Below are 13,480 nucleotides of genomic sequence, written 5' to 3'. Positions count from 1 at the left end.
GCTTATGCACCAGTAAAGAAGATGGACTCTTGCCTCTCTTTCTGGGCTAAGAATGTTTGCTGCCCTCAGCAATCTGATGTGTCAAAGTAAGATCTGGATCAGTGATGTGAGGGCGCTGCATGCCATGAGGATGAAAGATACACAGTACCAAGAAATGAAAGGTCAACACTTACAACTGAGAGAAAAATATGGTAAAAATAACAAGCAAAAGACCAAATTAGTTTTTCAAATTTATCATTTGCATCCACAGTGCATGGGAATCTACAATTTTAAGATCTACACACATTATATTACATCTGCCGAGGGTTGATGTCTGTACACAAGATGTTACACTTTTGAGGACTTTGTGACATTTTGTTTTTTCTTAGTGTTGCTGTAAATGACTAACTGTGAACACAAAAAAAAGCTTTTTTGATCAATGTTCAAGTATTTCTTTGCCGTATGAGGAAAGACTACATGATGCAAGACTAACTGTAAAAAAAAAAAATGGACAAGGAAAAAAATTGTAATACTGCTGACATTTCCGACTTTCAACTCAAAACATTTTAACAAAAACATTATTCTAAAGGCTGCTGAGCCACGATGACTACAATTAATGCATTAATTATTGCTTTTCTAGAAGATATTGACCATCAGTTCAGGCTATTCTTTACCATTCCCTCTGTTTGACTTCAACCAAGTGTGACATCTCTACACCACAAAAGAATAAGTTGCCTGGTCAGCCATATATGCAATAACTGTTAATGACACACATCAGAATAATGAAACCTGCAGAGACTCAAGGTTGTAGGAATTTGAAAAACTAAATAAAAAAATCTGTAAAAACCTCACTAAAAGATTTAACAGCTACAACCTCCTGTCAAAAAATTGCGACTTAAAATGTAAAAATAACCATTACTGTACTAAAATTGGGAGAAAAAAAAATCCTTCACATCGGGTCTTAGATTTTAGGGAATGAGGCACCATTTACAAACTCTACATAGCTGTTCCTCTACTGCTTTTAGAAAAGAGTGACTCGTCCGCAGTGTGTGTCAATGTGATCATTGCTTTAAGGACACTGCTGGCTTCACTGAAATTTAAATTGAACAGAAGCTGAAACAATACTGCAAAAATGTCAGTGGAATTCCATGTAACACTGGGAAGTATTTGACAAGCTACAAACAGGTTTGTCTTCACCATGCTGATGTTTCACTAACTTTACCACACAGCTAATGTGAGATAGGAGGCTGAAAACAGAGGTAGCCTTAATTCTGTGCAGTTAACACAAAGAGCTGTCGTTGCCTCTTACCAACCACAGGGCTCACACTTTGCCTCTTTTTTTTCTGCATTATTATAAATCACAGGGGCCCTGATTTTTTTTTTGACAAAACAACCTAACACATTGACTGTCACTCTATCAATCAGCCAACAAGGCCCAACAAGTGGGCCTTGTTGGTTGACTGGGACAAATTGTGACCTCTTTCAGGTCACAATTCGGTCTGAGCCAGTAGCTGAACAAGCTGCAGTGTCTTGCTGGTGTCTAGTATTCCTACTGAAGGGAAGTCTCTCAGCGAGCTTTTAGCTCGCTGAGGCCAGCTGCTACTAGGAAAGGACACAAACATTACACATGCTCACAGCTCTCAAACCATTTGAATGAATGACTAATAAATAATTACAACAAAATCACAGAAAGGCACACACATTAATCATGGATGTCGGCAACAGGCAAGATTGGCACAAAAAAAAAGTTATAGCATGCTTTAAAAATAACTAAGGAGGAAGGTAAACCACATACAGTTTGGAGATTAATTAATGGGAAAAAGATATATATACATATATATATATATATTATATAAATACATACATGTACATATATAGGTTGGGAACAAATGAGGAGAAGCAGCAACCAAAGATGTGTACAAAAAAATTAAATTCCCAATTTTCACTCATAAGAATTAAATGCTGGACTCAGTCAAAGTAGTGATACAGATTTCCAGAAAGCTATTTGGTTCTGTTTGCTGTTAAGTCCTCTGGCTATGTCTTTTTAATACATATTCAGCGTGTATATAGATGTGCACAAATAGCCAGAAGTGGGACTTGAAGCTCATTATATACACAAGTTAAAGTTACTGTAGGTTCCACTTTGCAGTCCAGCAAATTGCACACCTCAGGCCGACCTCTGTGTGCTCTGGAGAGAGAGGAGACTAGACTAGTGAGGCAGGGCTTAGTCCGGGACAAGGCTGAGAGGTGCTAAACCTGCAGCTGGAAGGTACTTTGACATTATTAGCAAGCAAACAGAGACACGCAGGAAGCTGTCACCAGTAGAAAGAGCGTGTCAGAAAGTTGGCGGCCGTGCTGAGCCAGCCCATGCCGTCTGTGATAGACCCCACGCGTGTGACAGCCTTGTCCTGCTCCTGGGACGGACTCTCGTCTTCAGGCAGATAATCTGGGATGTCTGTGTTCTCCTCTACCTCCACTGTTGAGTCCTCCTGGAATGGTACAATCAGCTGCACAAAGACAAGAAAAAAAAAAAAGGAGTTGAGTATACACATATCACTTTTTAAACCACATATTTGAGTAATTTACGTAATAATGATTCTTTGTTTTAAACAAAAGCTTGGATGTTTCTCAGAGCTAAATAAATGACAATACATGACTGAGGTAGGTCTGACCCCTGCTGGTCATATCATATATTACTACTAGTGTTGCCTTTGTTTCTCTCAATTATACAGGCAACAGTGTTTACTTATTCACGACTCAAATCTCATTTGTTGTTTAAATCAGGATATGTAAGTGATGGGCTGCTATAATGTTTGCAGCATCTTTTTCACATGGGTCATGTGGTAAAAAAAAATAAATGTGCAACTAGGACTTATGTTTCTGGCAAAAAGCAGCTAGCCTACAGGCTGAGGCAGAGATGTGACTAGCTAATCACGTCATTGTGAATAAGTATCAGCCACAGGCGGGGGTGGGGGGACACTTCCTGTTCACAGATACAAAACACAGCACGCACAAAGACCTCACCCTACTTTCTCTGAGGGAAATGTTGCTTTATGTACAGCAGTTTAAGGTATATTTTGCAATACCAATAATTATTTCTTTCTTTAAAATGTCTTTACCTCTCCTCCATTCTCTGTCTTCACCACCTGCTGAGCAGTCATTACTTTGGTGGAGTTGATTGCTGTTCCCAAAGCCTGGGGGAAGAAATTCGTTTTCATTTGAAGAAATGTAATGTTAATGCTACATACAACCACTTGTCATTAATTGTAAGTGTAAGTGATAATTTTATCAATATCAAAAAATGTAATGAATATTTCAATACATAAAGCTCAATGTATACCACAATGTGAAAACAGAGTCAAGTTGTTTTCAGTTTTGAGTCGAGATGCTAACCTCTGCTTTAAGGTCTGATCGGATCCTGACGACACATCGCTTAACGGCCATCTGGAAGGTGAAACTGATGACTCCTCGAATCTTTAACAAGGCCTCCTCGCACAGACTCCTTCGAGTCTGACAACAGGAAAGTAGGAAGCAAAAGACATCAGAACAGATACATAAAAATGACATGGCTGTTAGAATTCAAAAGCAATAGCAACCAAAAGTTCAACTAAACGTTAGTAAATATGAATGATGTAATCTCAAGAGCAGTCTAAATTCTGTTAAATCTGCACCTAAAATATAAACAATATGAGTGCTACATGAAAGTACTTTTATTCTTTCTTGTTTTAAAAAAAAATCCAGTTTCTACATCTATGGTTCCTATCTGCCACAGTATTGAGAGTTCCTGCAGCTTATCACAGGTCATCTGTCTGCAGTAATGTAATCTGGCTAGGTACTGGCTTCCTGCAGAGCAGCACTCAGGTTCAATCTCAACACCCTGCTGTTCAATGGCTGACATTTACAACATGAACCCTGCACCCTCCTATCAGGCGCTAGATAGACACCCCTGAAATGCTTTGGTAACACTCTGTGGTTATGACGGCATCAAACATGTTAGTGAGATTTTTGCTTATCATTAGATGTCTGGAGTGTGTGTTCAGACAGGACAGATGTGTGCCAATATGCCATGTAAAGGTCTGAATGTTCTCATAGGCACTTACTGAGTCGTCCAGGCCGTCAATGTGCAACACTACAGTTTTGGCCCTCTTGTTGTTGGAGCCGAGGAAGAACTGGGCTTTACGCCGGCAGGAGGCAGCAGCTGCCTCGGCCTGCTCAGCTTCTTCTTTACCAGCTGCCTGCAAAATCTCATAGATCTCAGAGGCTAGCAGTTTGGTTTCCCCAGGTGATGTACTCCTTCAGGGTGGGAGAAAGCAAAAGTAAATAACAGCCAAAGATGTGGACATTTATTGGGGGGGGGGGGGAATGGTAAAGCTTAAAGCTTAAAATAATTATTCAAGCTCTTTTTTAAGTTTAAATGTACAGTATGTGACATGAATAGTTTCATATATGTCGTCAATCATTGCATTTGTCTATTTCAGTTTCTATTGTTAAACTATTTAGTCTAACCAAAATCCACCCTCAAATTCTGCATTTTAGTAAAAGCAACAGCAGGGCAGAATTTTTTTTAAGAGTGCAGCAGCTTTTCTAGGGGCAAACATGCAGTCAGTTACAGCAGTAAAGCAACAATTTATATTTTATGAGGGATACTGGGATACCCCTGCAGGCTAGCCTGCTTCATCTGTCACCAAGACATCATTACCTCTACAGTAACCGCATACGACATTAGCTGTCTGCCACAGCTGCCCTCTGGCAGCCTGGTGATGACCAGCGCTGCACACCACATTCCCACTACAGCTATATGGAAGCATGTCAGCCTCACGGCAAAACAAATATTCTGCTCAGTAGATGCGTCTATTTAACACTCCCTGCACAGAAGAGGCGACATATTTTCAAATACTGCATCTTGAGGAGGTGATGGATTAATAATTATATTCACACCTGTTTTGTGAAGTTATGCTTGACACTGGCCCTTAGCCATGTGTTCCCACTATGCAAAGCTACAATCGACCTCTATCCAAAGTCAAACAGACAGGACTCTGGGTATTAAAAGTTGCTGCTGCTCCTGCAGGCCTCCTCTTATTGCCAAACCCTGACTAACAGAAGTGACTGATTTATTTCAGGGCCTGTATCACCACAGGGTAGGAGATCTTCAATCAGACTGGGTAAAACTGGTTAGCTCTGTGAAGTATGAAGCCTCCTCACACTAGACTACGCTGCAGCATGAGATTTGATCATCTTTTTTACAAAAACACTCATCACAATATGAATCAGATCTTTTGAAATGCTTGCAAATTAAAATAAATGCCTTTAAATGTATACATGTCAACCTCCATTAAAACAAGCTGAAAAGATGAGCTAATGTTGATACCATGCACAAACAGCATTTCAAGTTATTGCCATCCTATGCTAATTCAACTTTAATCACATTCACTCTGACATGGCAAAGTGGAAGTATGCTGTCTTGCCAGGAAAATTTTGCAGACCACCAAACATTGTCCATGCGATACAAACTAACAACAAAAAAAGGTTGAGGTATTGTAAAAATGAAAGTGCAATGGGAGCATGGGTATGATATGATGTGATGTGATGGTGGGGACTTGCTTCTGCATGACATTCTGCAAGCTCAGCATCATGCCCAGCTCGCCCTTCATCTTCTCCCTGTTGGCTCGACATTCTGCCAGGTATCGCACGGCCTGCAAGGAGAAGAGCCACCATTATCTCTTTGTGATATTAGAGCACAGAGGCCTTTTAAAACAGGCGTGCATGTGTATGGGTAAACACATTATGTAAGCACTAAAAATACACATGCACTGGCTTTGTGTTTACACTTCACAGGTTTTTGGTAAGGAGCAACTATTACATAAAGCCCCTTAAAAGTGTACTCACAGAACAAGTTAAGTACTGATCAAAAGGGGGTGGAGAAAGTGGGGAGGGGAAGCCTTATCAAGAGCCTGTATTGTGCTTACACCGTGACAGACAGCAGATGTCACTATTGTAAAACTCTATAGCTGTTGTAATGCCACCACGTTATGCTGTGGCAGCGCAGGGCAGACACAGTGACCAAAGACTGCTGCCTTCACTGAAATCTGCTCTGACGTTTGTGGACAATAGAGTGGTGAACAATCAAACTATCTACTCTTTGAATCACCAGGTGTTCTTTTTGTAAGAGAAAAGAAAAAAAATGGATGTTGCTTACCAATAGCGCAGAGTAGACAACCTGAGGGTTGGGATGGTCAAAGAAGAGGATGAGACCTGGTAAACAGCCTTGATCTTCGACTATGGCTCTTCGGTTCAGCGGGTCCGCGGCCAAATCTCTCAGCTGGTTCACCACAGTCAGTGCATCCAACTCCGCACTCATGGCGCCTCTTGTTCTGATGACATGTGCATCAACCCAACCTGTTGTCCAGACTGGAAATACAAGACGGTAATAAATCAAGATGTTTACATTATTTAAGAAAGTCTAGAATTATTATATTAAACAATATCAATTAGTAGGTTGATTTTCAGGTCAATGCTGACAGTTACTATAACATAAATACAACCTGAAGAGAAAAAAAATGTGGTTTTCATTCCTCATATGTCATTTGAATGTTAATTGTTAGATTGACTTAAGTGTATTTATGTGAAACTTACTTTATACCAGAGTAGTGCAGGAAAAGTATTGACCACGTATGAACATTACACGTCATAAGCTGCAAACTGGTATATCATATTACATGTTATTATACAGGGGTGGGATTTATATCATCTTCAACCTATGACAATGTGGTACAAAACTACATCACTGGTAAATGATTAGATTACTGGTTTGATTGACAAACATTGATAAAAACTAGTTTCAAATGAAACGTATAGCAGCTTGAGATCCCATTGTAATTATATCTTACAATAATGACGTTTGTACAGGTATGCTATTACGTAGTCCGTAGAGTAAGGTTTGTTTAACTGTAATCTTTTAGGTTTAGGATGAAACATTGTCACGACCCCCAGCTTCACCTCAATCACGCCCTGCTAGGCTAGGCGACACAATGTTACTGTAGCATACCTTTGTGTCAGCTCTCAAGAAAACGTCAAGCCAAAACCTGCTCTCTTTTTTAGTCGCAACGGCTTCAAAATGGTGTGAGAACCACTAATGTGGTTCGTGTGCCACGTTAATAAGGACAGATATGACAGAAAGGATCCCGCAGGAGCTGGGCCCGGGCCTCTTTCTTCCCTGCGTTTCCCTGAGCTAGCAACTGTGCACGGTGTTTTGGGTTTAAGGGTGCGCCTGTTTTGTTATCAAGGACATCCCAGTCTTTCACCGACATCGCGGCAAACCGTGCGCGAGTTCGCTGTCGGGGAACGCCGGATAGTATAACAAACGCACCACCGGTTCCTGGCTTATGATTGGACAGTAGATCCTGATTGACGGCAGTAAGGACCAATCAGTAGACGGCTCTTGTTTAAGGGAGGAACACGTGTTGGACACTCTGGCCGTCAATTAATTTAAAGAGCCAATAGTATTGTTACATAGGCATGCCTTATGCGCTGTAATTCCTATAATCCAATTGGCTCAAAATGCTTTCCAAAGCTCTTCCCACACAACTGTTCACATGGTTCGTGGCTAAACTCTGGAAAAGTGTCATCTTGCGTGAGTGTGGTGAGTTGGACTCTGTGGTGAGGGATGTTTACTCGATTTTCAACTACGAATGTAACAAATACTGTTAGAGGGACGTGATTATATTCCGAGCTACCACCATTCCCCCCCGAATATAAATCCTAAAACATGTATTTGTGTACATTTGCATCGAGCTAGCATCAGTTAGCTTCTTTCTCCAATGACCCCAGATGATAAAAGTCACGATTGAAGTCGTTTCAGACAATAAAGTCGTTTGTATCCAGTGGGATGCAAGTAATGGTTGGCGGGACCAGGACTTTTGGAGTTAGAGCTTGGTTATAAAAAGTAATCGTGGCTAGAAAACATGGTGCAATGATACATTTATGCGGAGGAATAGTTATATTGGAAAATAAACTCTGTGACAGCACTGAAGTTACAAAAAACGCAGATCAAGCTTCAATGGTAACGTTAAAGTTACCTATTTAAAAAAATACTACGATAAATTTTATGTTGGTTTCGGTTTTCAATGTCTACCAACTTCTGTAGACCATACACTGCATAAAGAGACTGTAAGGCAAAGGCAAGTTTATTTGTATAGCACAATCCAAAGCAAGGTAATTCAAAGTGCTTTACATCAACATTAAAAGCAGCATGACACAATTAAACAGTGAATAACAAATAAAATGATAAGAAAAGGGGTCAAATAATAAACAGCACAAGTTGTTAAAAGTAAGGGCAGTAGAGTACAGCAGGTAAGTATTTAATTTAAGAGTACGCTTCAGTAAACAGTAATGTTTTTAGGCCTGATTTAAAGGATCTACAGTTGGAGCAGACCTCAGGTCTACAGGAAGTTTGTTCCACCGGTGAGGAGCAGAATAACTGAACGCTGCCTCACCTTGCTTGGTTCTGGTTCTGGAACCACAACAAACCAGATCCAGATGAACCTCAGGGGTCTGGGAGCTTCATAGGAACTAACAGATCCAGCATGTATTTTGGTCCAAGACCATTCAGGTCTTTGTAGACCAGCAGTAAGATTTTAAACTCTATCCTTTGACTCACTGGAAGCCAGTGTAGTGATTTCATGACCGGTGTAATAAGGCATGACCTGTATAAGGTAGACGGCCTATACCTCAACTTTAAGAAGAAATTACAGAGAAATTGTGCTTTCTTACTTCAAATATGTACATTTAGGACAATATTGCAGTTGCATCGTGTTGCTTGTTAAAGTGAATATTGGTTATCATAGCCTAGGACTGATGCAATATCCAAGTGAGTGTATTTTTGAGACTATAGAGCTTTTGTGTGTCACATTATTTGGGTTTGTCTTTTTTTGTTTGTTAATCCTTTTGTTTTGTTCTAGATTTCATTTAATGGTCATGTTCCTCTTGGTGCATATGGCTATCTGTCCATGTGAATCTCGGTGACAGAAATGAATAAAGAACATGCAGAAAGTGAAATGGACATGGTATGTAACGATGGCTTTCAATATGTATTTCTTTGCATTTGATGATTCATACATTTAATATTCACATCTGAATTTCTATATTTTAAGTTTTACACAGATAATAGGATGCAACTTGATTTGAGTAATTATATGGTGCTCATGCATCCTGATTAAAATGCATTTACTGTAACTAAGCGGATGCATTTTTTTTTCTCACTATAAAGTAAATTTAGAGCCAAATCCTTTGTTTTTGCAGGCTTCTGGATCAACCAAGCCCTATGGTTCCTCAAGAAGCATTATAAGGAGAATTGGGACATGTCTTCCCATTAATCCCTGTCCAAGGGTCCATTTTCAGGTGAGTGACGGGTAACTTCATGGTAATAAAAGTGTGTATGTTAAGATAAATGCTGGGTGCATGGGTGATTTATTCTGGTGTCTTGATCTTTTCTTCTGCTCATCTCTCCTATCTTTTAAAATCAAAGCTATGTTTAAACAAATTGCGCACCCTCTTCAACATTAGTTTACCAATTCTTCTGTTTTCATTTTTGAAACATAAACACAGTGAGTACAGTCATAACAAAGGAGCTACAGTATTTTCTTATAAGAATGCTTTGTGTTGCTGTGTTCAGATTTTAGGCTCCCTCTTTGAAAGATTGCTGTTCACTCGCATCTGATGTGAAAAATCTGCTTTTTAAAAAAAAAAAAAAAATTCTCTTGTCTTCAACACTCTTTCTTCTGTTTTTCTCCTGTTTCCAGCTGCCCTCCCTCGCTATGAGGAACACAGTTTGTCTGCTTTAGGTCAGTTGGCTCAGCTGTCTTCAACAACCTTGAGCTGATTAAAGACTACCTGCACTAGATTAATTTAATTTGCAGTGTGTGTGTATCTTCCCTACACCTTCACCCCAGAGGCTTGAATTAAGACTAATGGATTTCCTTTACTTATATTCTTTAAAACAACTCATTGTCCTTCCAGGAGACATCCCAGTTTGATTTTGAAATGTCTTTAAAAACAAGAGAAAAGGAAGTCAAATTGCCTGTATTCAAGTCTTTGAGAGTTAATATGACCTGGATGACTGAGAGTCTAAACCGACACATTTCCTGCATGTTCTAACCTTTTTTTTTATTGTATCATATAACCCTCTCACCAAAAATATGTTTCCTTCAATTTTCAACAAATTAAGTAATTCAAACCCTGCAGATGCAGTTGAAAATAACAGAGACAACAAAAATGTTGAAATTGATAGGGCTTGTTCTTGTTTGTTTTTGAAACATTTATGATCACTTTGAATGTTATCCAAACTACACATTGAACAAAAACTTTCATTTTTCTTACCCATGTGTTGCATTGCTTCTTTAACAATGCTCAGTACATGCTGGGAACTGAGGAGTATTGAATTTCATTAGCTCAGCACCTTACCAGTATATTACCCAGGCTCTTGAATAAAGATATACTGGTGTTGTGTAAGTCATGCAAAATGTAGTTTGATATGTCTTGGTGACATAAATAAGGGTTTCAAAAAAATAATTTGTGTGGATAGCAACATATAGTCGTTAATAGAGCCATTTCAGATGTCCACACTTGATTTCATGTGGACAAACATGTTCCAGCATCAGATATGCTGCTGTTTGAAAACTGTGAGCTGCTGCCAAACTGGATTGCATCTGTCAATGCAGTGATAATGTTCACTAATAATTGTTTCCAGATTTGTTCCTGGGTGCTATAAATGATTTTCACTACATCTGCAGAATCCTTCTCTTATACAAATGAACGTTACTGATTGATCTACCATTTAGTCTGTCGAGTTTGCTGGTTTTGCCATTATCGAATTCCACGTTGTCATATGTGGTTCAATGAAAAATGTAGTTTCAACGTTTTATTATGTTGTCTTTGTACAATTTTCATCCAAGATTAGGGTATAAATTAGTTTCAGATATTTACATTGTGTTTTCATGTATGTCCCTGTATTTTTATTTTTTTAGATTGTAGTTGAACTCTTGTCGTCATGTGAATTGGTGTATATGTGCTCGGTTCTCAAAATTTCATCAAAATATTTAATGTGTTTTTCTTTTCTCCTTGTCTGACAGCTTTACCCTTACACAGATAATGCGGGTGTCTTAATCGGCGCTAGGAGGCCGAGTGGCCTGGTGGCCTCTCTGGCCGATGTTGCCTGGATTGACGGGGATGAGAAGGAGGATGATGATGGCTACTCTGACAGATCCGGGTGAGAACACAAACCAAATGCTCCTATGTGAAGTGTTTTGAAAGAGACAACACATCTGTAACACCCATGTGTTCCTCATTTAAGGTCAAGGATCCCACCAGGGTTCATGTTTCGAGCCCAACAGCCTCATCCTCAGAGAAGGCCCTTAACGCGTCAGAGATCACTACCCAGCCTGCACCAGGAGGCTCCGGACCCACAGGGGCCAGCAGTCGCTAATAATGAAGCCATTCAGAAGATCAGTGCACTGGAGACTGAACTTTCCAAACTCAGACTTCAGATAGCTCAAATTGTCCTGGCGCAGGAAAAGGCTGCACAGTCGGGTACCAGATTCATTCAGTTCATTTAGACTTTTTTCTCTTTTTTGTTTTGATGTTATGCCACAACATCTCCTCTAGATGGAAGCAGAGCTTTACATGACATGTCTTCTATGCTTTTTCTTGCCTTTGTTTCACACCAGCTGCTACCACAGGAGCACCTCCTCCTCCTCCTCCACCTCCTGGCATCCTGGCTCCTCCCCCGCCACCCCCACCCCCACCACCACCACCCCCAGGTCTACAGCGGACATTTTCAGCCATTGATTTGATAAAAGAGCGCAGAGGAAAGAAGACAGACGGGCAAACGGGTCTAGATTCACGACCGGCCGAAATCCCCAGCATGCTGGACGTCCTGAAGGACATAAACAAAGTAAAGCTCCGTTCTGTGAGAAGGTTCGTCTCGACTTAAAAAGAATCGGTCAGATACAGTCCAAAGCATTTTCTTTCTTTCTTCTCATCAATTCCTAAGAGTTTGTAAATACTCTTATTACATCTTCATAGTCGTCCAGTGGAAGACGATGCCAAAATGAAGTCCAAGGAGCCAGTGGATGCTGCTACTCTCATCGCTGAAGCCCTGAAACGCAAGTTTGCCCATCGCTATCGAACCAACAGTATACAGGAGGACAAGGAAGAATTCAACCTTCCTGTTCCTGAAGTGCAGCCTCCAACAGAATCACCCATGGTGAGGAAAATAAAATCTACCCGCTGTATTTATGGACATAAATTAATTACTCTTTTTCTTTTTAATTTCGTTTTTAAATATAACATTTATTGTAGCAGGTTCATGATCTCTTGTCTTCACAGTTTGGGCAGCACATGTTGAAATCAACTGGAAGAAGATTCCTCTGATCAGGGGAACCTGGGACGCACGTGTTTTGTGGACACTTGGAAGTGTTTTCACATTTTAACATCAGAAGTCTTTATGGGATGAGGAGGGATCTTGCCCATCAGCCATGTTGAAGCATTGCATGTTGTGATCATCCTGACTGTGTTTTTGCACTTTTATAACTTATCAGCTTTAATGTTTTAAGAGTATGATTCCCCCTCCCCCCTCTGAGTATGATGTAAGTTAATGACAACACTAAGGTAGTATTAACTATTAGTTTTGTTTTTCAATCATCAATTAATGCTCGACTTGTTGCACATGGTACGGCTGTTCAGTTGTACATCCGCGTTTTGAAGGATGACAGCTCTTCTACCATTTTATGCTCTAATGTTTAAATCTAGAAATTGTAGACCAATGTATGATTGGGATGCTTTATTTATGTTTGCGTTGAATTACAGCATTTCGTTTTTAACATTTGAATAGTGTCATCGAGTTGCCCGCTTCTAATTCCAGGGGGTCTCGGTCAAGTCTTAAAGCTGACATTTGAAAATATTTTATCCGTACAAGTTGAGTTCTAGTTGCCAGTCTTGCTCTGTTTTAGATAACTCTTGGTGTGATTTGCCCATAAAGAGTCAAAAACATTCCACTAATGCCTTGTAAATTTCTGTTTTCCAATTGAAATCATTCCTGAATATTGAGGAAAAACAACTCTTTTGGAAAACCTGTAATTCTTTAAAGATAGTGTTTAGTTGATTTACCAGTACCTACCTCTGCTCGAGTTAGCTTTTGCCTTCCATATCATAATGGACATTGACAAATCCACTGTCATCAGTATCCTTCACATGTTCATGTCACTACAATCCATCCGGAATCAAGTCATGTTGAGGCATTTGTTGTTCAAATTGATTGGCTGCACATTTGTACCTTGTGTGATTTAGTTGCTGCTTCAAGTTAACACAGTTGCCTTTTTTTTTTTAAAAGGGAAGAGGGACTGGGTGTGTCAGTAATGGCAATCTTGATTTTAACTTAGAGTTGTTAAACTTGATGTCTTACAGTCTTAATAAAAGTCTATTTGTCATTCTGGAATTCTTTTTTTTT

General features: G+C 39.7%; 2 protein-coding genes across 3 annotated transcripts; one reads left to right on the top strand and one right to left on the bottom strand.

Moving 5' to 3' along the window:
- Positions 1-217: 217 nt before the first annotated feature.
- On the bottom strand, positions 218-7,229 carry armc1 (armadillo repeat containing 1). Of its 2 annotated transcripts, XM_061713223.1 has the most exons (8): positions 7,025-7,229; positions 6,613-6,678; positions 6,176-6,387; positions 5,581-5,672; positions 4,080-4,272; positions 3,373-3,489; positions 3,099-3,173; positions 218-2,486 (listed from the first exon to the last, which is right to left on the bottom strand). In XM_061713223.1, the coding sequence occupies exons 3-8, from the start codon at positions 6,335-6,337 to the stop codon at positions 2,295-2,297; spliced, it is 831 nt and encodes a 276-aa protein (XP_061569207.1). In that variant the 5' UTR covers positions 6,338-6,387; positions 6,613-6,678; positions 7,025-7,229; the 3' UTR covers positions 218-2,294. The 2 variants fall into 2 exon arrangements, with proteins under 2 accessions (XP_061569207.1, XP_061569206.1); XM_061713222.1 differs by lacking the exon at positions 6,613-6,678 and having other exon boundaries at positions 7,025-7,228.
- A 327-nt stretch (positions 7,230-7,556) lies between these two features.
- On the top strand, positions 7,557-13,468 carry mtfr1 (mitochondrial fission regulator 1). The gene is made up of 8 exons (XM_061713681.1): positions 7,557-7,618; positions 8,937-9,041; positions 9,277-9,375; positions 11,106-11,242; positions 11,327-11,562; positions 11,700-11,949; positions 12,058-12,238; positions 12,361-13,468. Exons 2-8 carry the CDS (start codon positions 9,006-9,008, stop codon positions 12,403-12,405), a joined length of 984 nt encoding a protein of 327 aa, XP_061569665.1. The 5' UTR covers positions 7,557-7,618; positions 8,937-9,005; the 3' UTR covers positions 12,406-13,468.
- Positions 13,469-13,480: the final 12 nt, after the last annotated feature.

The sequence above is a fragment of the Cololabis saira genome, chromosome 22 (assembly GCF_033807715.1).
Source record: "Cololabis saira isolate AMF1-May2022 chromosome 22, fColSai1.1, whole genome shotgun sequence".
NCBI classification, from domain to species: domain Eukaryota; kingdom Metazoa; phylum Chordata; class Actinopteri; order Beloniformes; family Belonidae; genus Cololabis; species Cololabis saira.
Note: the sequence above shows the minus strand (reverse complement) of the source record. Positions and strands in the feature narration are given on the sequence as shown.